Source organism: Scleropages formosus, chromosome 9 (genome assembly GCF_900964775.1).
Source record: "Scleropages formosus chromosome 9, fSclFor1.1, whole genome shotgun sequence".
NCBI classification, from domain to species: domain Eukaryota; kingdom Metazoa; phylum Chordata; class Actinopteri; order Osteoglossiformes; family Osteoglossidae; genus Scleropages; species Scleropages formosus.
In genome coordinates, this window is record NC_041814.1 from 28430869 (window position 1) to 28454194 (window position 23326).

General features: G+C 44.9%; 1 protein-coding gene across 1 annotated transcript; it reads left to right on the forward strand.

Annotated features, from left to right (window-relative positions):
- Positions 1 to 17090: 17090 nt before the first annotated feature.
- On the forward strand, positions 17091 to 21726 carry en2a (engrailed homeobox 2a). Its single transcript, XM_018756822.2, has 2 exons — positions 17091 to 18028; positions 21351 to 21726. Exons 1-2 carry the CDS (start codon positions 17515 to 17517, stop codon positions 21668 to 21670), a joined length of 834 nt encoding a protein of 277 aa, XP_018612338.2. The 5' UTR covers positions 17091 to 17514; the 3' UTR covers positions 21671 to 21726.
- Positions 21727 to 23326: the final 1600 nt, after the last annotated feature.

Here is a 23326-nt window from a genome sequence, read left to right on the forward strand (position 1 = left end):
CGCAGGGGTGTGCGCACAGACCGCAAGGGGCTTCAGGAGAAGGATGCGGGCGGCCACTGCCCCGTTGAAGCAAGAAAATAATAGGATATAATGTCCATATGACGGGAGGTAAAGAAGACTTCAATTTCAAAGCATATATATATATTTTTTTTATATTATATTTACATGCAGTATATATGTATTTATCAAGAAACCACTATACCATCCTAGAGAGTGACAGCTGTAGTGGTGTATTGATTTAGAGTAATACATATATGTATATATGTCTTTATGCATATATACACTTAAAATACATAGCATATAGAGAATAAATTGTATATTATGTATATGCAGTATATATACAGTATGTATATATATATGCATGTATTGAGAGAAGCAGAGCAATATATCAGTGTTTCAATATTTCCAGTTCTTTCCCCTGAACTTACCCAAGTTTGCCTGTTTCCCAGAGTTTCGGCCCGTTCCTGTCCATACGTCCAACGCCACTTCTCCGGGCCCTTCCGCACACTCCAGGAGCACAGTGGACCGTGGTGAAACCACACTGCGTCCCTTGTGCAGAGTGAAACGGGGCGAACGAAAGCACTCGAGGGAAACTTTGGGAAAATACCCGCGGGAAATAAAAGCGGCTCCTTTTGGCTCCTTCCGGATCCTTCCGGCCCACGTCCTCCCTCCTCGCACCGTTTATTGAATATGGATCAGTGTGTGAAATCTGTCGAATTGTCCGTTTCCTCACATGTGGACCGACTTCTTACTGCCGGACTTGGAGCAAAAAAAAAGTGCATGATAGGTAATTCACTTTTGACCACACGTTTATGAACTTTATAACTTTAGCCAGTTATGAACTAACAGCCACATGCGGTGACTCTGTGTGTGTGTGCGTGTGTGTGTGTGTGTGTGTGTGTGAGCAAAATCTGGGTACGTTACTCAAGAAAGGGCCAAGTCAACTTCTCCAGGGTTCTTTTTTTGCTGACTTGTTAAATAAAATAAATTAATGGTTATAAGAAATAAGCAGTGAGTCTGAATATATTATGACATATTTCCACAAGCTCCAGAATGCAGGTCGTCGAAATGATCGCTGCTGCGCGAGCGAAGCGGGGAAAACAAAAGCCGCACACATTTGTCAGGGAAAACAAGCGTATAAATTACTCATTGACTTGGGGGGGGGTCTCGTTAAACTTGAACGTGTCGAAGGAGGAAGCGGGAGGGACGCCGGGAGCGGGAACGGCCGCCACACGCCTTTGTTACGGGTTCAGGAGAGCGTTGAGGCCATTGTGGCCCCCAGTGTTCTGGATGACCTCAGATACACAATGGGCGGCGACCTTCCGCTCTGCGGTTTGAAAAAGGCGCCTCCTTTTTCAAAGCGAAAGTGTTTTCTCTTTGCGATACCGGTTTTGTTGTGCAGTTGTTTGTCGACAACAGTCCTCAACTCATGGTAATCAGTTGTTTGTTCCTTGTTTACCTGTTTGATACTGTAGGCCAGGGCCCTTTCATGCCATAAGCTGTGTAAACGGTTTGCTTCGGGCCTCGAAGCCCCCACTGGGTCCCCCCCCCAGTAACATTTCTTATTACCTTCTCACAAAAAAGGTCAGTTCGGCGCACAGTACTGGCAAAAGTTGCTAAGATTTCTGTTATTGAAAAACTCAGATGAATTTTAGTTAATTTATTCTGAAGTTCAAAGTGTTTCTTCTGTAGTGATTTATTTTGCTGTAGTTACATTTACACACACACAGTCTCTGAAACTGCTTGTCCTCAGTGGGGTCGCGGTGAACCAGAGCCTAACCCGGTAACACAAGGTGCAGGGCTGGGGGGGAGGGGACACACCCAGGATGGGATGCCAGTCCATCACAAGGCACCCAAGCAGAACTCGAACCCTAGACCTGCCAGATAGACCCGGTCAAACCCGCTGCGCCACCATACCTACTAGTTTCATTCATTATGTGCTTGTTTGTATCTCATTCCTCTTATTGTTTATTGAAAGATTTTAGTGATCAAAATTAATAAGAAGAACCCATTCCGTGGGGGGGGGGCAGGTGGGACGCCAGTCTACATGGGGTTCTCACAGCGCCCGTTTGGGGGGTTTAGATCTGGGCTTAGAAGTGGCTTCACTCAACCCTTCTGAGAGCTTTTACTCTGTACAAGGTCTCGCTGGTGTGCCTTTCACCCTCGTACCCGCAGCTGCCGGCTCCAGATGAGTGTGTGTGACAAGGGGCGGGTGGTGTTGGATTCACGTGCCTGTTGAAGGCCCTTTACACGGAGGGCAGGATACGTTGCGATCCATCATCCGACACTTTTAAGAGTTTCTTTTGATCGCTCAGGACACAGGGACAGTGTCCCTATTATTCTTATTATTATTATTATTATTATTATTATTATTATTGTTGTTGTTGTTGTTGTTGCTGTTTACCTGAACCTTTTCTCTAAGGTGAGTTACAGTGTGAGGTTTGTACACTAAGCTACTTACACCAGTTCACCCATTTACTATAAACAGCAGGGTAATTTTACTGCATCAGCTCAGGGTAAGAATCTCGGTCAAGGGTGTTTCAGCAGGAGCAGGGATTCAAACCAGTGCAGCATCGCTAAACACTACGACCCCCCCACTTGACGACATCTAGGTTTAAAACTCACAGTCAAAATATACACATCTAAACTGCAACTTCAGTTTGTCAGTGTGTGAGATACACAATGAGCATAACTATGTATTTATTAATTTCATGTGTGGTTTATTACTAATAAATGACAAAAGAGAAGGAAAGGCCAGCGTCGCAGTAAATCTGTCAGTGTATTTCACTCTATAACTAATGTGGAGGTAAAACCACATGTCTGCTGCCATCACCTCCAAAAAATACATGAGCAGTTTGAACAGCCAGGTGGCGTAGGGGTGAAAGCTGCCACCTGTGGAGGTGGTGGGGTCAGATCCCACTTTCTGCTCCAGTACCTTTGATCAAGGTACTTATTGAACTGATGCAGTAAAAAAAGTTACCCTGCTAAATCAGCGGAAAGGTTTTAACAGCTGGTAGTGCAGTGGTTAGAGGTGCTGCCTTATATCTAAAGGTCGCGGATTCATATCTCATCTATGGCTTTAATACCCTTGAGAAAAATACTGACCCTAAATCGCTCCAGTAAAATTAGCTGGTTGTTTAAAGGGGTAAATAACTGTCGGTTGCTTTGTAGAGGAGTTTTGACAGTGAAAAAGTCAGAAAAGAGTCAAATAAATAAATAAGAAGCGAGTGCACAGTTGAGGTCTGATTTCCGGAAGCACGGGCACCGCGGCGCGTCCTCGGACACCTGTCTCCATCCCCGCTTGTTGCGGTTCCCGGAGACGACTGCGCCGGACACGTGTCAGAGGTACCTGCGGCGTCTGGAAGATGCGAGCCACTCGGTTCTAGGATGAGGCGCGTAAAGGTCACGCAACCCTCTGGTCCGTGTCGGAGACGGGAGATTCGATAGCAGAATGACTGGCTGTTAAGGAGGAGGTGCTGTGAGCCCATTAGCAGTGTGAGCGTTGCTGGACTCGAGTGCAGCGGCACACACGCACACACACACACACACACACACACACACACACACACAAACACACACATTGTACACGGCACGCTGAAACAATGGAGCTTTGTTAACCGCCCTTTACACGCCTCCCCCCATGTGCTCTTTTTGTTCCGTGGGACCGGGGGCCCTAAGCCCATTAACCTCCCTGTCGTGTGGCATCCTTTCTTTGCAGCGACACGGAACACACGCTCACGCACACGGCGGAGGCCGCCCGTGTTTGCCGAACACGCCTACAGGCGCCGGCGCAAGTCCGTTAGAAAAGGGCCTCAAGAGGACTGCCGAGGAACCGGGCAGAAGGACCCAAAAGGCAAAGCAAGGCCGGCAAACTATATTTACTAATATTTTGGCGGCAAAAAGTCTTCAACCGACACCTGCAGGACTGTGTTTGTATCAGTTTTCAAAGCAATACACTCAGTGTACCGCTCTGGCGCTCAATACCACAGTAAACTGTACTTTTTGCAAATTACTCTTATAACTTGTATGATGCCGTTTGAAATAATATATACTATATAGGCGGAATTAGGTAATACACTATGTCTACGCATACATTTGGTTATACACTGTATATTTATATGTAATATATACAGAAGGGAGCACAGTGGCGCAGCGGGTTTGGCCGGGTCCTGCTCTCTGGTGGGTCTGGGGTTCGAGTTCTGCTTGGAGTGCCTTGCGACCGACTGGCATCCCATCCTGGGTGTGTCGTCCCCCCCCCGCCACTCCAGCCCTACGCCCTATGTTGCTGGGTTAGGCTCCAGTTCACCGTGACCCTGCTTTGGACAATGTGTGTGTGTGTGATATATATATATAGGTACATACACTGTACACAACACCAAAACCATCCTAAAGTGCCTGATCTATAGCTAGACAGACAATTACTTTTAATAGCTTAAGAATTTAAGTTATTAAAGCTTTTAAATGTCTTCTTCCACTGTAGAAGAGCACACAGGGTGTTATACAGATTCCCGTATTACCCCGGATGGTGAGTACATTACCGTAGTAATGTCGCTCCATAGCTTTGAATAAACATGCATGACTTTGCTTGTCTCCCTCTGCTGAGTTTTATGACGATTGTTTACCAGGAGGAGAACAACAACCGTCAACTCCCTTAAGCCAGAACGACGCGTGTGATGTATTGAAACACCGCTAATAAGTGGGGTCGAGACCCAAGCACATACTGGTGCATAACTGTTGCTGTGCTGAGGCAGTAGCTAAAGGTCCAGCTCTTGGGGACGAGAAGCAAAACCAGTGCTTTCTGTGCCTCGTTCCTTATCGAGTGACGAGGTAGTGTCTCTCGGAAAGGTACAAAATACACATAATTAATTTTTTCACTTATTCAAAGTGCAGCACTTTTATTATTGTCTTCAAAGGCTTTGAGTTTGTCTTTGGGAGTCAAATTTACAGAAACACACACTTCCCTCGGACACACAGATATGACAGCAGCTAGAGAGGTGGTTGAGGAACTAAGTTTGTGAAGAAGTTTTAGGTTTACTATTTATTAGTTAGTATTTATTATTGAGTAGTTAGTTCACTTTTATTCAAAGGGACTTACCATGTTTAGTTACCGCTTACACTGATTTAGCCATTAATACAGCAGGGTAGTTTTTACTATACCAGTTCAGGCCAAGCACCTTCATCAAGGGTACTGAAGCAGGAGTTGGGATTCGAACCTGGAGTCGAGAGCTATGCAGTTTCACTGTAAAAGGACACTAAAGAGCACGAAAGGCTGTCCTCAAAGGTCCTGATTTATGGAAGAACGAGGTATAAACTATGTACGCCGTGTGACGATGTAACGTGGAATTATCTGGGGTCACTGAAGTCTCTCTCTAAGTCCTTCTCCCTTAATACCCAAAGGTAAAATGTACCATGATTACCAGAGACTCCAGTGAAATGAGCTTTGCCCCAGCAGAAAACCACACAAAGTTATGCAGCAACCCTGAAAAATTAAATCTTCACCCTTGATTAACATAAAAAAAATTAGACATATGTTCTGATCTTCCAGAAAAAAAAAAATCACCAAAAATTCAGGACTGCATGAGAGGAACGTTTCATAATTTTGTCACCGCAAACTGCCGGACTCCCGCCGTGGGAGTCCTGACACGACACGGGCTTAGAGCAGTCAGTCAGCACCGTGGACCGGGGTCCGAGCGACCGGGCCGGGCCCAGCCGGGACGTTCGCCGTTGGTCAGACGCCGGGGCCCAGTGGAAGTGTGAAGCGTGGAGAGGGCCTGCGGGGATTGAGCATTCGGAATAAAATGACCAAAAATAAAATAAAATAAAAATAAAAACGGCGAGAGAGATCAGAGTGGGGTCGTGAGCCTTCAGATCATATTACTTGAAGAACATGGACAGCTTGAAGTAAGGCATCTTAGCAGCGGCGCGCAGTACCCTGGGGTTTACAGCGTTTGTACAGCGGCAGCTGATGGACACCGGCTCGGCACACTTTGTTATTATTTTTTTATTTCTCATTTCTTTTGTCTGGGTTTCCCACTGAGGTCCACCAGCGCACGTCATCAGCGCCAACCTGAGCGGTTAAGGCACACAATATTGGCTGAACCAAAGGAAAGGCTGTGAGCTGATGGCCAATTCCGGGAGTCTTTCCGTCGGCGACCCGGTCGACGCACACGGTTCTGATTCTGGTGATCGGGGAAGAACGAAGACCAGTTCCAGGTGAACTGTGTGTGTAAATTTCCCTTAACGTGTGTGTGTGTGTGTGTGTGTGTGTGTGAGAGAGTGCTGTGTGTTAGACTGGTCTCATCCAGGGCGCATCAGGCCTCGCACCCGGTGCTTCCGGGACAAACTTTGGACCAACATGACCCTGCGCAGAATTAGCGGTTCATTAAATGTAGGACTCAGAATCGTGATGTGTGTCGTCGCTCTTCTGCACCTTTCGCTCCGGGTGTAAAACGCACAAAATTACTGAGGGCAAAATGATGAGGAGGGTATGAAGAGCCTAGTTGGCGGAGCTGCTGCCTTTACACCCAAAGGTGGCGGGTTTGAATCCCGCTTACTGCTGTAGCACCTTTCTGCAGGGTATTTAGGCTGAACTGCTTTGTTAAAATTACCCAGCTCTACGAACGGGTAAATCAGTGTAAATAGCTTGAAAATTGTTAGTCGCTTTGGAGACAAAGCAAAATGCGATGAGGTGAAGAAAGTGAATCATCTCAGTGTCCGTGCAGCTGATCATCAACTTGATGTTCATAAATTATGAGACAAATTAAAGATGCTGAACATTTGAAGTAGAGCGCAAGCAAATAGTGTGTCAGTGGAACGCGAGAAAAAAAAATCTTTATTTTATTTTCATTTTTTTTACACAGGACCACGCCTGGGTGTGATCGAAACCCGGAGCGTTGATTCAGGCATCGACCCCACAGCCGCCACTTTTCATGTCCCCCCCCCACACGAGCGAGACAGAGTGAGGGACAGAGCTCAGCGCGCGCGAGCTCGCGCCGCCCACGTTCCGGTTCTCAGGCGGCTGAATTACGGCGCCCCTGTGAAACGGACACCGTTGCGACGTGCCGCCGTCGAGCTCAAAGGGTTCGGCGTCTCGACGGCTCCCGCTCTGCCAAGGCGGCCTGGGCTCGCGCACCCACCTTTCCGGCAACGCGGTTGCGTAGCAACGGCCAAACAGTGCGCCGCACTCCCGCCGTCGCTCAGGAACTTCCACGGACACGTGACGTTCACGCTTTGTGGCGCTGAGTGCGGGGCCTTGAACTACAGCGACGAGTTATTATTATGGATATAAACAACAACCAAGTCACATAATTGAAACGAAAACGGCAAATGATTTCATCATTATGGTGAAAAGAAAAAAAAAAACAATAATTATCGAACAAGAGTTTATTGTAGGCCGTTAATAAACGCGTTTCATCACATTCGATGTGTAAAGTGGGTTCTTCGTATGTCCGGCGATTTGCTCACTTGTTATCTATCATTTCTTCATAGTTCTTTATTAATGACATTTTTTTCCGAGGACGCGACGCAGAGACGGGTCCGAATGACGTCACAGCTTAAAGGTGTCTACAGTCCGTGTCACATGAGAAGCTTAAAGACGGACTTCAGAGAAAGTTCAATTCCTGTTAAATGACGGCTTTCGGAATGTGTGTGTAGTACGAGAAGAAGATCTGGAGCGCGGAGCAGTTTGAGGGTCATACAAGTTCCAGAAACACTGCTGTGGTACCATAGTGTGGGGTATGGGGTATTTCTTTCAGAACCACTTGTCCTACACAGGGTCGTGGGGAACCGGAGCCTACCCGGCAACACAGGACGTAAGGCCGGGGGGGGGGGGACACACCCAGGACGGGACGCCAGTCCGCCGCAAGGCACCCCAAGCGGGACTCGAACCCCAGACCTACCGGAGAGCAGGACCCGGTCCAACCCACCACTGCGCCACTGCGCCCCCTGGTATGGGGTATATTGGGGTAAAATCGATCGTCACGAGCAGCTCTTCTTGTGACATAACGAAGCAGGTGTGGTGCTGACAGGTCGGAGCTGTTCCCATAAGTATCTCTGGCCCTTTCTGTGAAGGCAACGTGTTGCGCGAGCCGTTCACGTGAGACGGTGTAACGCGGCGCTGCCCTGCGACGCGCGCTCGTGCGCTACGTCCTGTTCTCCGACATCAATGTTCGGCCCGGAGAATCGATGCGCAGCTCGGGTGTAACTGTAACAACAACAGACGAGTAAAAACAACACTTTTTGCATGTTCAGAAAAAAATAATAATAATTTAGTTTGGACTTCATCTTTACAGCAGCGGGATGGAAGTGACCCAAAACCCCGAGCTTATGAATTAAGTAAACAGAAAGGTGCTAAGACAATAGCAAAAATAATTAATAACAAAAATGAAAAAATAACAATTGACGGCAATAATAATAATAATAATAATAATAATAATAATAATAATAACTTTCTACCCACACATACTATACATGGCGGCCGAATGGACGCAGTCCTTTGAAAATGGAAATGTGTTTTTGAGCAGATTTGCCTCGCGGACGTAAAGGCCCGGATCGCGCGCGCGCGCTGCTCCCGAGGACAATTAGCAGGACAAGCGGGTTCCCTTTTATTTGACAGGTGATTGGCAGGCGCGCACGCGCGCATCAATTACAGACAAAAATGCGTTTGATGCGGGTTTCAGAAGAGACGTAATTAGGGACGTCGTGGCCGAGACACAAACTAAACGTAATATTTCATGGTGGCGAAATGAGGGGACGTGGAATAAGCCGCGCGGCGTCCGCGAGCCCGTTTTTCATTGAAACTGTGGCGTCGGACGTCTGCAACGGAACGTTATTACTAATAAATAACAAATAATAATACAGAGAACATGCACTGTGTATATATTACTATGAATTATAATGAATAATTTGAAATTGAATACATTTTAATAAAAGTGACCCTGAAGCTGATGCGGCTCATATTGTATTTCAAAGGTAATTTTTTCAGTGTTTATTATTTTTCACTCAGCTGTATGTAGAACTGTAACAGTTTCCCCTCATAAAGTAGGTTATAAACTCGTCTCTTTAGCCGGATTTCCAACTCTCGTTACTTGGAAAACTTTTGTAAAGTTGCTGCTTTAACTTTCTGATGGTTTCTTAGATTCTTAACTGTAACGTATTTAAATACAGTAAATGCGAGTATAACATGTTGGTCCTTGTGTGTTTTCAGCTAATAATTATCTTCGACACAAAAATAATTTTAAACATGGAGACGCAGAGCGACCCCACGCCCACCTGGTGCTTTGGCGGGAAATATTTGAGATATTTTCTACAGTCACACGGTATTTACCACCAAAATTCGATCGGCCTCCTTGAATCTGGCAAAAACCACAACACAGAGTTAATAATTAATCCGGAAGTTTTTTTTTTTTTTTTTTCAGAACCGCTTGTCCCAGACGGGGTCACGGGGAACCGGAGCCTACCCGGTAACACAGGGCGTAGGGCCGGAGGGGGAGGGGACACACCCAGGACGGGACGCCAGTCCGTCACAAGGCACCCCAAGCGGGACTCGAACCCCAGACCCACCGGACAGCAGGACCGTGGTCCAACCCACTGCGCCACCGCACCCCTAATCCGGAAGTTAAGAAAGTACATATTTTATCTTTCAAAGTTTACTGTGGCCTTTTTGAAAAAAAAAAAAAAACGCGTGGGTGAGTAAGGTCTGCGGATAGCAATCTTTTTTTAGGCTTTAATTGGCTATTAAAAGGGTTTGAGAAGATGCTCCACAAGACCCTGAGAGGGACCCCCCACGCAGTGTGTATCTATTTACAACACGATGATCTGGGGATTAAAGTGTAATTAAACCCCATAATTCACACACTCGGAAGGGATGCTGTCAGCTGTCATCTCCATCCCCATCCCCATCTCCATACTCATGGCCATAATCATATTCATGCTCATCCTCATATTGATCCCCATATTTACCCTCATACTCACCACTATTATCATACTCATACTCATATTAATCCCCATACTCATACTCATACTCATACTCACATTAGATGTAATAATTTTCTCTTTCCCAAACTGTACAAGTGACACATTGCTATTGGGAACATAGTGTCTTTATAAAGAGAGCTGTCGCTCCACTTGTGAAAAAGGTGCTGCGATGTCCACATTTGCTCTGCAATTTGCAGGTACTGCCATTGATCCGAAGGACTGAACACACAAACTGAATATTTATGGGCTGATTCCAGCTGCCCCACTGGGTCTGTGCTTCTACGGAGTAAAACTAGACAAATGAACCTGCTGACTTTCCTCCCCTAGTAAACCTGGAAATGAAAAGGTCACTTTTTGGAGATGTGTGCATTAAAAGGCTGCGCATCAGAATATTAAAGCTGCAACTGGAATAAAGAAAAAAGGTTGTGTGAAAGGAGTCCGAAGGGAGTCGCTTTATGGAAGAAGACAGTGGGTCCTGCAGGAAACATTCTGATTTGGGGGTTCACCACAGGTCATTATGGGGTTCCCAGTTGGTCACTGAGGACTTCCCAACTGGTCATTCTGGAGTTCGCCGCAGATCATTCTGAGGTCCGCCACAGATCACCTCTGCAGGACGACACAATGAAGAGCTCTCTGTCTTCTGGCCCTGCTGTTCAGAGGGCCACATCTGTACTGATCCCTCAGCTCTGTGATCTGTGAAGTGGCAAAGGCGTCGGTGTTCATTCACAAATCCCCTTCAGAGGGCCACCTTTTGTTGCGAGAGCTGCGCACCCGGAGCTCTGAGTGGAAAAAAAGGTATGAGGCTGGGGCAGGAGCCAGAGTCAGGGCTCGGGACTGAGGACAGAGGGAGATCCATATTGTTTTATCATCTCGGACGATATTTTTCTGCTCAGTCCTCTCTTTCCGGCCAAAGAGGCCTTTTTGAATATTAATAACAAATCCCAGCAGAACCTGTTTGAGCACGAGGCCCCTCACCTTCCACAGTGGTGGTCTAGGAGATCTGCTCTGTGAACTCAACTTAATGGCTTGACCTTAGTTTACCCCTGTAAAAGTCCGACTTTTCTGCTCAGAGTTGGCCAATTTTTTTTTTTTTTTATTTGCCCCACTTTGTCAAAGTTTGGTCTGTAATCGTTTGTTCAGTCATCACCACTTTGCCCACTTCTAGGGTGTTCCATTGCTCTTAGAATATCATACTGTGATTACTGGCCATGTGCTTGTAAGAACCTATTTTTTGTAAAAAAAAAATGAAAAGAGAAAAAAGAAACCTTCTGAAAAAACCTAAAACTGTTAATAAACTGCTAATATATTTATTTAAAACAATAACAATTTAAAAATAAATATAGAAATTATTGAATTTATTGAACTGAATTAACAACAACAACAACAACAACAACAACAATAATAATAATAATAATAATAATAATAATAATAATAATAATAATAATAAAAATAAATATAGTGACCTACCAGATACTGTTGTTCCCGGAGTTACAGAAATGAGTGTCAATGCGCAAATACACTCTTGAAATGCATCTGGAGACATTTGTTGCGCCGTTGAAGAGAAGTTTCATGTTTAAGTCTGATTTAAAAAGTTGTGGAACAAAGTTGTAGTTAAAGATGGCCTCGAGAGAGGTTCCTCTGAAAGTGTTCTTTGAGTGAAAAGCACTGATTCCTGACTGAAGCGACACATCAGGTCCGCGATTCCCCGCCGTCGCTGCGCATTTCTCCCAAATTTGGTCCGAACCCAAAGCAGAGCTGCGCTTTTACTGTAACACATTCATTCAGCTCCACACTTTCCAAACGATATTCACTGTTTTTCTCCACGCACCATCACCAGTTGCGGTGGCTTGGCTATAAAATCCCGTTGCCAAGGAGCGTGGGAAAATATATTTAATAAAGGGATTTTGCGCGCAAACAACTGTTGCTTCTCAGAGTCTTTTACTTTATTTGAATTGTAAAACATTTCGTTTCGGCACAAAGCGCGTTTTCTACTTTAAATGAGACTAACGGTGCAGTAATAGGCGTTTTTCTGGCAATTAGGGCTGTAGCAAAAACCATTTCTGGACATTTTAATGTCATAAAATGCGCGCAGAACTTCATGTGGGGTCTCCACAAACTGCGCTGTTTCAAACACCTGTCGGCGCACAATATTACTTAAGAGGACGATACACTGAGCAATTCCTAATTAATTAATTCATCAATATTATATGTGTTCTTAGGATGAAGATACATTGAGAAATTTCTAATTCATTTATATGATTCGTTTTTTTCACTTTAGCCTTAAGTCTGTTTTCAACGCTTTTGTTAACACTGTAGTCAATGCAAACTTTTTGTTGCTAAAAATAATTTCTTTTAACATTGGATTAAACTTATTTTATTGACCACCCCCCCCCCCCCCCCACCCCGAAAAGCGCTGCTTTAGATATTGTGCATCAACAGAGATTTTATTACTGCACTAAATATTTCACTGCTTCTACGTGAGATGAGCATTACAATGAAAATGCTGTTAGCTGTTATTTAGTGAAAAATAAAACAACTGAAGTGAGAGCAGCGGTGGGACTGGAGAAGGAGCCTCTTTCTTTCGGATGGTCTTTGCCTGCGCTTCGTGTTTCAGAAACAAGTGCTCATGTGGCCATTACACTTAATTAAAAGCACCCAAGTTGCAGGTCATGCAGCGCCCCGCAGCTCATTAAAGTGGCCACATCTCGCAGTGTTTCCTAGGTGTAAATCCCCTGGAATTTTTTCGCTCCGCACTCATCCTTTCTGGAGAAATATCTGATTTCCTGGGCCGGCCTCCGCGTCCATGTGTCCAGGGGTGTAGGATTGCTGTCAGGAGGCACCTTGTTTTGTCTGCGAGGATTAAAAAGTTGGGAAGTGAGAAGACCCCCAAATCTTTTGTAAATGAAGTCAAAGGAAGCTGCGGATGAGCCGGAAAGCAACCGTGTCACTTCCTGAACATCCCACGTTTTTCCCCCCTTACGGTTCCATTGGGCCAAGTCAATAAGGTATTGTCAGTATGGTAATAGGTGACAGGATATGCAGACTCATAAATGAGGGCACCTGCATTTTAGCAAGGCTTCTCTACACGCAGTCTGAGCTCCAAACTTTCTCCTTTTCCTTTATTCACGTCTACGAACGTGCATAACATTTTAAATCGATTTATTTATTTAATATGGGCCTACACGTTTGGGAGGGGGTTTAGCTGCCTCTGCCCAGAGCAATATTTTTACTCGGCTGCACACATTTGTCTCCGACAAATAATGACCTTTCCAGCGTTGCTGCATCACTCTGAACCTTCGGCGGAGATGGATTTTCTAGAGCGGCGTGTGGGAAGGCGTCTCGGCCTGTGGATTCCCGTTCGGGCCGAGGGCCGCCGCCACCCTCGCTCCGCCTGCGCCTGGCTCAGAAACGGGCCTTTGCCCCGGTAGCTCCCAGCCATTGTGTCCAGGTCGTTTTACGGTACATTATGGAGGCTCTTCAACTCATACTTTCGACCACTGATTGTGTTTTCGTAGCCAGTGCCATACAAAGCCTTCCACGCAACGTGAAATTATTCTGATACGTTATGGGGGTGTAATGCGGAACAAAAGACAAAATTTGAGGCTTACTGGAGAAATACAGTGTGGAGCCATCTGGCACACCCCCCCTCCCTCCCCAGCTCCAGTGGGCTACAATGATCAGCATAACCAGGCTCAAGGAAGGGCCTAAAAAATCAATACATTAACTACTGCCAGCCCTTTGATCACACTCTTCTTATGAATATTTACTGTAAACCAACTGGGAAATTTTACACGATCTCACAGTTTCATTACGTTACATTTATACAAAAAAAAAAATGAGGTTGTTGCATTTGTTTTAATTATTTCCTGTAAAATGTAAACTGTGACCATGTTCTGTCAGTAACTCCAAAACGTGGGCAGGAAAAAAAAAAAAAAAAAAAGAAACATCTTAGCTAAGGAAAATGTAGGCGAAATTTCGAGCGAAATTGCGACTATGTCTGGATGGAGGGAAATGTGGATGTGATTCGACCCAACACTGTTCCAGGTGCACAGTGAAAATTAGGGCTGCGTCCTTCGTCCTCGGCTCTGTTTTCTACGCGGAGCTGTAATTTATGGGGAAAAACGGGAAAACACTTGTGAATAATTGGACATCAGTTCGGACACCAAATCAGTTCATTTTGACGGGCTCTCTACATATGCAGATCTCTGAATATGTTTTATGATTGTGAAAACATAGAAACATATATTCACAAACCATATATATATATAAATTTAAATCACATTAAGCCAAATATAATTAATTCATACATTCGTACTTCTGTTAACTGCTATTCATGCCTTTTAGCTGTTACACTTGGAATATTTATTTATTAGCAAAGAAATCAGAACATAATGGACCTGTGGAACTGCAAGGTGCACCGAGCGGATTTACGAAAAAGCAGGAAAGAAGAAAAAAATAATAAAAACGCGTGGTAGACAATCCGTGATGATCTCGGAGATTCCGGCTGCAACAGCCACCAGGCATAAAAACAAATATTTTAAAAATGTAACGAAATAGTGAAGTGAATAAAACTGCAACAGAAAACTAAAGACATTAGAAAAACTGTCTCATTCGCAGGTACTTTTTTATTACATGACATGCGTGGCGATACCATAGTGATACTGCATGTTACAGTGATATTACACCGTTATTTATCGATAATAACACAGCAGACAGTTGTACTGTTGGTCAGGGGTTCGAGGGCTGTGCCCCAATATTTTACACTGTTTTCAGCACATTTAGAGCCGAGATTGTCAGGCACCAAGCAGAAAGAGGGCAATAATCCCAGGGTGAGAGAGCCCCCCCCCCCCCAATTACCCCCATCTCCCCTAATTTCAGCTCCATCGGATGACACCGTAGTTGAGGCCCATCTCCACCTTTTCTGTCATATCCCACCTTTTCTCACAATACTGCACACATATATGTACATATGTGTGTATATCTATATATATGTATATATCCGATGAGGCTGACGTCACCTTCATATTCTATTAAGATCAGCGCGCCAAAGTTTATTTAAACAAATACAAAACGCTTTAGCTCAGCATTAAAGTAGAATTAAAATAAATTATAACAAAACAATCCAGCAGGGTATATAACCAGCACGAACAGTACGAATTAGATTGTATTATTTTATTTCGCGGTATTAACATGCGATATGTATGTTATTTCTTCTGCATGGGCAAGTCAAATATTTGATTTTATAAAACACAACGAAAGTACCTGGTGTGTGTCCAGGTGAGGATTCCCCCTGGAACTTCAGGAGACTCAAATGCGATAAAACAAGTGTTGTCGTACATTGCACGTGGGGATCACGTTAAGAAATATATAAATATATAGATACATTTTTGCACAAGAGATGCAGGCGTTCGAATGCACAGAAAAAGAACGAAAAGTGCAAGTCCGCTGCTTAACAATAATTGCGCAGCTCAGATATTTATTTGCACCACATTTAAAGTATTCGATACGGCACCAGTTTTGTGTTTGATGAAGCCGACAAAAGAGTAACATCAAAGACCCGACTCATGCTGAAGGTGAGCATTTATGGACCAGAAGAAGAAGCGGCATTTTTGCCATGGCGTGATCGTGATAGCACGTTCCACTGTTGCATCCCGGATTTACCTCAGAAATACCCTCTTTTTAGTGCATGCCCTGGACAAATCACGGTGTGGGATCACACGCGTACGGGGACACGTGCAAGACCCGAGTTACGAAGGACGATGCCCTCACATCCCGCCTCCTCCTCCGTCCCTGCCACAGCGCCAGCGTTCATTGTCTCAGCGGCGACTCCCGTGGAGCCCGGCGGATTCCCGCGGATGCGCGCGTCCTCCGTGGGAGAGTCCTCGCTCCGGCGCTCGCTCCGCGTTTTTGTCTTTGGCGCTGCTCGCTATCATGTGTGCGCGTTTCACAACAGTTTGTTTGCATCACTGATTCCGTTTAAAGCGCCACCGACCTCATTTTGCGTGGATCTCATTGCACATGAACCACGCGCGCACGACCCCCCCCCCCCTCCCTCGCGCCTGGGGGAGACTAGGGGCACTTTCACGAGGACGAAGAGAGAGAAGCGGGGTAGGGGGGGGGGGGGGTCTTGAGTCACAGTCTCCGTTTGCTCATCTAACAATAGCAGAAGCGAGAGAGGTATCTGCGCCCTGCATCCTCATCTAAATACACACACACACACGCACACGCGCGCGCGCGCGCGCACACACACACACACACACACACCGCGCGCGAGTAGTGTGTACGCCGGTAAGGTGGTCCGGTCCAATCGGTAAGGGTGGTTAAGGATGGTTAAGGCACCTCTGGGAAGGGTTGGGGGGGTCTCTCTCTGCTTCTGCCTCCACAAGTGTCACCTAGCATTTTTTAAAGTGTTTGGGTTTGGGGTGAATGAACAGAGGATCAAAGCTGCCTGTCCAGCAGATTCTGCGCGCTGTTACTCCACCGTGGTCCACAGCTCCCCCCACCCCCACCCGTTCCTCCCCCGCCCACTACGCCTCTCCTTTTTTTGGCAACTGCATACTCTCTCCTCGTATTTACGTAATTTTGGGCGTACCTCCGCCAGCGCTGTCAGTGCACGGCACGATTTCGTGGAAGAAAAAATAAATAAAAATGTGTATTTGGTTGCCGTCGTTTTAAAGCACACGGCCGCGAAACATTGCAACTCAGCATCTTCATCATTTTATTTTCTCAAGACACATCTCCGTCTCTTTCACTCACATTTACGCAAAGTTGCCGTGTGGATGTTCATTTTGACGACAAGCGCTATTTTTACTCACTGTATTTTTTTTTCGCAGTTGTAATAAATTCACTTTTGCGGTTCAGCGTGATCAATAAGCGCGTTTCCCACTCGCGTGTTCTGCTCCCTCTCAATAAAAACTCTGTCTCTTTAAAAGAGGAGGGGTCGGCGAGCTCGAGCGCCATCACTTACTCGCAAACGGGCGTCATGTGATCAAGCATCTCTCATCCGATTGGCGGAAGGCACGTGTCTAGGATACCGGACGGCGACGTCACCCGGGGGACTCGTATTAAAAATAAGAACAAAAATCCAGAGTGAAAGTATTTCAGGATCACTTAGCGCGTCTTTATTTACCCTTAGTTTTAGAAAGTGAAGCACCTTCAGTGGACTCACTCCGACACGGATCATGATTAGCCGGCTCCCCAAATGATGTTATTTATAAAGCAAAGAGAAAATTAACATTAAGATAAAATAAAAGGACAGCCCAGTTGGAATTAAAAGAACAAAAATATGGTTTTTCTTTGTGAACCCAACAGGAAAGGGGTAACCGGCGGTGTTTAAAAAGCGCAGTGAGAAAAAAAAAAACAAACAAACTGAAGGATACTTTTTTTTCCATATTTACAACTGATCAATTTTAAGGAAGCAAAAAAACAAAAAAAAAAAGAAGGTGAAAAAGTGAAAACTTGAATCTGGGAATTTGCGCACTCGAGTGCGGGAGAGCAGCAAAGGGTTAAAAAAGGGAGAAAATTGGAAAGTGTCTCAGTATGGAAGAAAATGATCAGAGCAACAGAGAAGCGGAGCGTCCGGAGTCCGGGGAGCCGTCCGAGTCCAGAGCCGCGATGCCCCCGCTGCAGGCACCGGAGAACCCGCAGCTGCCGCACCTCCCGCACCTCCCGCACCTCCCGCACCTCCCGCACCGCATCACCAACTTTTTCATCGACAACATCTTGCGGCCGGACTTCGGGCGCAGAAAGGAGGGCGCCGTCGACGAGAGCGGCGTGGCCAGGAGGGAGAACCACAGCCCCACGGCCCCCGGACCCGGGCAGGTAGGAGGGACGGTAGCGGGGGAGGGGACCTCCAGCTCTCCCCCGGTCGCAGGGGCGAAGAAGGCGGACATCGGCGCGGAGCAGCACGCCAAGCCCCGCGGTGGGACTGCGGATCAGTGCCTGAGCTCGGACTCGGACAGCTCCCAGGCGAGCTCCACGCTGCCCTCGAATCAGCCCATGCTGTGGCCCGCCTGGGTGTACTGCACCCGTTACTCGGACAGGCCTTCTTCAGGTAAGACGGGTGAGTCACTGAGTGGAGCTCGGATGAGGATCACCTTAAATGACTCGTGTTCTTGAATTGCGGGAGAAAAAAAAAAATAAAAAAATAAGTAAGAATAAGACGAGGAGCGACAGCGGTGGCACCGCTACTGGGGGTCGCACTGAAAGTTGCGCCGCTTTCTGCTCAGCCTCAGCTGAGGACAGAGAAAATGTGCTCGGCTGACCTAGTGAACTGAATAAAGAGCCTTAACATACAAACCTAGAAACGCGAGGGGGAGAAAGGGGAAAGAAAAAAAAAAAAAAAAAACAAGAAATGTGAACATGAACCCCGTCCTCCCTCATCGAGCAGCCTGCTCACTTTCCCAGATTGAACATTCCCCAAAATCTACGAATAATCGCAAAAATGCAAAGATCTCTGCTGAAAGTGCATCTAACCGGTATCGCTTTTACAGCAAAAAAAAAAAATGAATAGCGCTCATAATTAGCAAAAAACACCAATGTCACACTCTTTACGCACACATATTTACTGTGGCACACGCAAATAATAACACGAAATTTACCTATTAAAATGGACAAAAATGATTAAATCGATTATAATTAAATGCACAATTTAAAAGGCGAGCACGTTTAGGTGCAGGAAATAATACACTTGTAGACTTTATAACGAAAATGCTTTCTTTTTCTGACTAGAACATATATATTTAATGGCATTTGTCCTTAAAATAAATAAATTATCGAAGGGTTTGTTATTATCGTTATTGTTAACCCTTTATACATTGCAAGAACGGAAACTCGCGTTGCGGATTTTGCCACGCACGAAAATGTCATGTTTTTAAGCATCGTTCACTACAATATTTTAATTATGCAATTAGTTTTTGTGTTTTTTTTTTTTTTTTTTCGACGCAGCGATCGAAATTTAGCAGCGAATTAGTTTTTGGTTGACATTAAAAATGAAACCAGATGCCAAACTGGATGTGAAACGCTCTTTCAAATAGTTACATTTTAATAGTAAAAAAAAAAAACCTCGCATTTCGTGCTGCGCTGAAGGTGCAATTCGCGCCTTTGTTCCTGTGCCTTTGTTAAAATGTGTCATTTACATATTTTTGGAAACGAGGTAGGCCTCCGATCGTGGACGTCCTCGTGCACACGAAGACATAGGCGCACGCTGGAGATACATCCATATTTTGAAGATGCCGCTGAATGTGCGAAATGTGTATCAGACGGATAGATGCCTTACGTGGCCGTGGGCTCCCCACGCCGAGCGCGTCCTTGTGCTGGAATCGGTCAGCACGGCCATTCCACACGGTACCCACACTGCACGGTTTCTAACAATCATTTATTGCTAAGGAATTTGGTGTTAGATGGAGGCGCCGGAGCCGCTTCCCCGCGCCGCGGCGCGTCGCGCGCTCCCTTTGTCACGGGGCTCGCGGCAGCGGCGGCAATAGAGCCCTTTCCACGAAAGCGCAGGAGACGAGAAGCGCAGAGTGAAGCGGTCCAGGAAACGCGCCCTTCACCTCGGAGGCGCACTTTGCATAAAACATAATATTAAAGACATCGTTTGCGTTACACTTTAGCCCCCTTCGCCCCTCGTTCCCGTGCAGCGTCGCCACCGTGGATCAGTCGCGGCCACGAGCGGCACGGGCTCCGTCGCGAGCTGCGCGAATTTTGGGGACGCTGTTGTCGGGGGGGGGGGGGTCTTCTGGGGAGTGTAGCCAGCGGTGGACGTGTTTACCGTGTTTACCACACCTTGTCCGTGGAATCACTCGCAGGACGGAGCGGGGGCGCGCGTGCTGTGGACAAACAGACAAAAGTGTTTTGCTCTCATGATGTTCACTTAGTGCTCTTAATGCTGTCGAGCATTTTTGGGAAGGAAACGTGGCGTTTTTTAAAGAATGCGAAATCAGAGACTGTGTTTGATTTGGTTGGGGGGGGGGGGCGGAGAAAAATCCCACCAAAAATTCATAACAACTTTGGTGGGGGACGTACGCTTATGGATTCTGTTCCTATGGTTACAGGACGAGAATAGGGTGCCTCCGCGCCCTCCCCCTCCTGAACACTCACTCACGCACACACACACACACACACACACACACGCGCACACTCAGGCGCACATACAGCAGCACCCTCCCTCGCGCGAGCGCACGACCCCTCCCGCATCCCGCTCTCCATCTCCACGCGCTTATTACTATATTACTACTGTCTATCCAGCGCGTCGTGACAGTGAGCAGGAAACACACACTCCTGCGCGTTCATCTCCGACAAATCAATATTTTCTGGGTTGCATAATGATAACGGAGCCCGGACAGAGTCGTTATTGGACCTTCTGCTGATTTCATTCGTATTCATTTTAGGAGAATCCATATGTTTCTATGTTGAATAATGATAATGCAATTGTTTATAACAGATTCCGCTGATTTCATTCGTGTTCATTTCCTAAAAATCAATATTTTATATGTTGCGTAATGATAATTCAACTCTGTCAGAGCGTTTGTTGCAGGTTCTCTGCATTTCATTCATAGTGCTTTCCAAAATAATCTATATCTTCTGTGTTTCAAAACATAATGCAACTCTGGCAGTGAGTTTACTGCATTTTACATTGATCTCATTTGTGTTAATTTCTGAAAAATCCTTTCTTGTCTTGCTCGCATAATGATAATTCAGTTCCAACAGGATGTTTATCGCAGATTCTGTCGAGTTCAGTAAAATTAATCTCCGAAAAACCTATATTCTGTGTTGCATGATGATAATAGAGCTCTAACAGAGTTTTTACAGCAGATTTTGTTGATTTCAGTTACATTAATCTCCGAAGAATCTATATTTTCTCTCTGTAGCATCATGATAATACAACTGTAACAGGGTATTACAGCAGATTTTCTTGAATTCCTTCCTGGTCGTTTCCGAAAAATCACAATGTTGAATGCTGCAGAATGACACCACAACTTTGTAATTCTGATGATTGCATTCGTAGCAACATGGGGGAAAAAAAAAAAAAAAAAATCCATATTGTCCATGTTGCGTAATGACAATTGAACTTTAGCGGACTATTGAGGGCAAATTCTGCTATTTTCATTCATATTATTTTTCGAACAATCAACATTTTCGTTGTGGCGTCAAGTTTATGAGGGATCCTCTCAATTTCATTCGTTGGAATTGTAAGGGGGGGGGGGGGGATCTTTTTAATATTTCCACGAGAGGAGCGAGCAGGGCGTTTATTATAGCGCATCCTGTCCATCCGATCCGCGCTCGGAGCCCAGGCTGTGTGATGGAGGAGACGCACGTTGCTTGAGACCCCCACTCCCCCCCCGGCCTCATCCACCTCATCCCTCCTTCCGCAGGACCACGATCTCGCAAACCAAAGAAGAAAACGTCCAGCAAGGAGGACAAGCGTCCGAGGACGGCGTTCACGGCCGAGCAGCTGCAGCGCCTCAAGGCCGAGTTCCAGACGAACCGCTACCTGACCGAGCACCGCCGGCAGAGCCTGGCCCAGGAGCTGAGCCTCAACGAGTCCCAGATCAAGATCTGGTTCCAGAACAAGAGGGCCAAGATCAAGAAGGCGAGCGGGGCCAAGAACACGCTGGCGCTGCACCTGATGGCGCAGGGACTGTACAACCACTCGACGGTGACCACCAAGGAGGACAAATCAGACAGCGACTGACATCCATCCCCCCCAAGAGCACCTGAACACTTGACACAATGCAATAATCTCAGAAGGGCCAGTGTAGAAATATACCAGCATTAATGGATACAAAAATTATATGTATTATTAAATATGTCTGCAATATCATGTATATATATATATAAATATAATTTACCAGAAAAAAAAAGTGTTGTATAGAGCTACGTTTTAAATATATTATCAATCTTGTTGTTTTCTTCTGGGAAAAAAGAGTAGATGCTTCTCATGAAGATAAACGTTTTTTTTTTTTTTTTTTTTTTTTTCCATTACTATTTTTTATTTTTTTTTTTAATTAGGTTGGTTTCTGTCTTCTTGATTGGCACTTGACGCAAATGACAGCGAAGAAGGGAGCAAACTTGCTGAAGTCCAAAGATTTTTTTGATGCATTCAGGCGACTGTGAATTTAAATAAATTTTTTTTTTTCTGATTGTTGAGCTATATTTTATTTCAATGTTTGCTTGTTTGTTTTATTAGATTTTTAATCATTTTATGTGGAACAAAAATTAGAATAAAACCGGACATAAGCAAGAGTTCTGCAATCACATAGAGGCCGGGTTGGAACACGCCAATACACACACTTTGATCATATCAAATTATATAAATATCATATACGTATATATATATATATATATATATATACACACACACACATATATAAGAAAGAAACTAGTAACATATGTCTGGTCATATTTTATCACCAGCTATCAAATGTGGTAGCTTCCAAGGTGGCTATATTTATCAAACTTATATCACACAGACAACTAACTTAAATCCGTAAACATAGATCCTTACGTTTTAAAATGACCGTTTATATGTAATTAAAAATGTACCGAGGCCTCTAAAATGAAATTTATATAGTTTTTATGGAAGAGCAATATAGCATTCTTTTTGTAGCACAATTTTAATTTCATAATAATGCTGCCTATGATTGAGGGATAGACAACTTTGTAGCATAGAGACAATGACTAAATATTCTTCTTTCTGCGCACCCTTTTGGTACTCAAAGGACATTATGGAGCATGAAGTCAGCGCTCACAAAATACATATAAATATATATGAACATATACAGTATATATAGGCATAAAGACATAAATACAGAACCCATACATAAATATCACTTAGAAATAACAGAATGCGTTGATCTCTGGTGTATAACAATGGTTTAAAATACTGTTTTATTGTTGTTTGCAAAGAACTTAATATTTGTTGATTTTTGTATTTATATAGATTATATTGAAAATCTATCCAATGACTCATGTTGCTTTTTAAGAGTAGATTCTGGGGTGTTTACACGCTTATTTATCTTGCAATAACATCTTTTTGTGAATGAAACGTTTTTGGGGCCTTTTTGCATGAAAGCTGCAATTTGTTATCTCTAGATACATAGAGGTGTTTATGAACTTGGATCTTAGGAAATGAGTGTAAAAATGGAAGTTTTTCATTTGTAGGCTGTATCCATACCAAATTGTAGGCTTTTTTCCTCGTGTGAATTGTGCATTATTGTGTATATTTGAAAAGTGTGTATGAATTTCAATCCACCAAACTGAACACACTTTGCCTTAAAAGTTCAAATGGGAACTTTTTATGAAACAGAACTGTGCTTAACTAAACAAAAAAGTATTACGAGAAATGCAT

Excerpts from the sequence above, each read along its gene's own strand:
- en2a (XM_018756822.2), top strand. The coding sequence starts at position 17,515 with ATGGAAGAAAATGATCAGAGCAACAGAGAAGCGGAGCGTCCGGAGTCC. Across the intron at positions 18,029-21,350 it reads CTCGGACAGGCCTTCTTCAG|GACCACGATCTCGCAAACCA; the intron begins GTAAGACGGGTG and ends CTCCTTCCGCAG.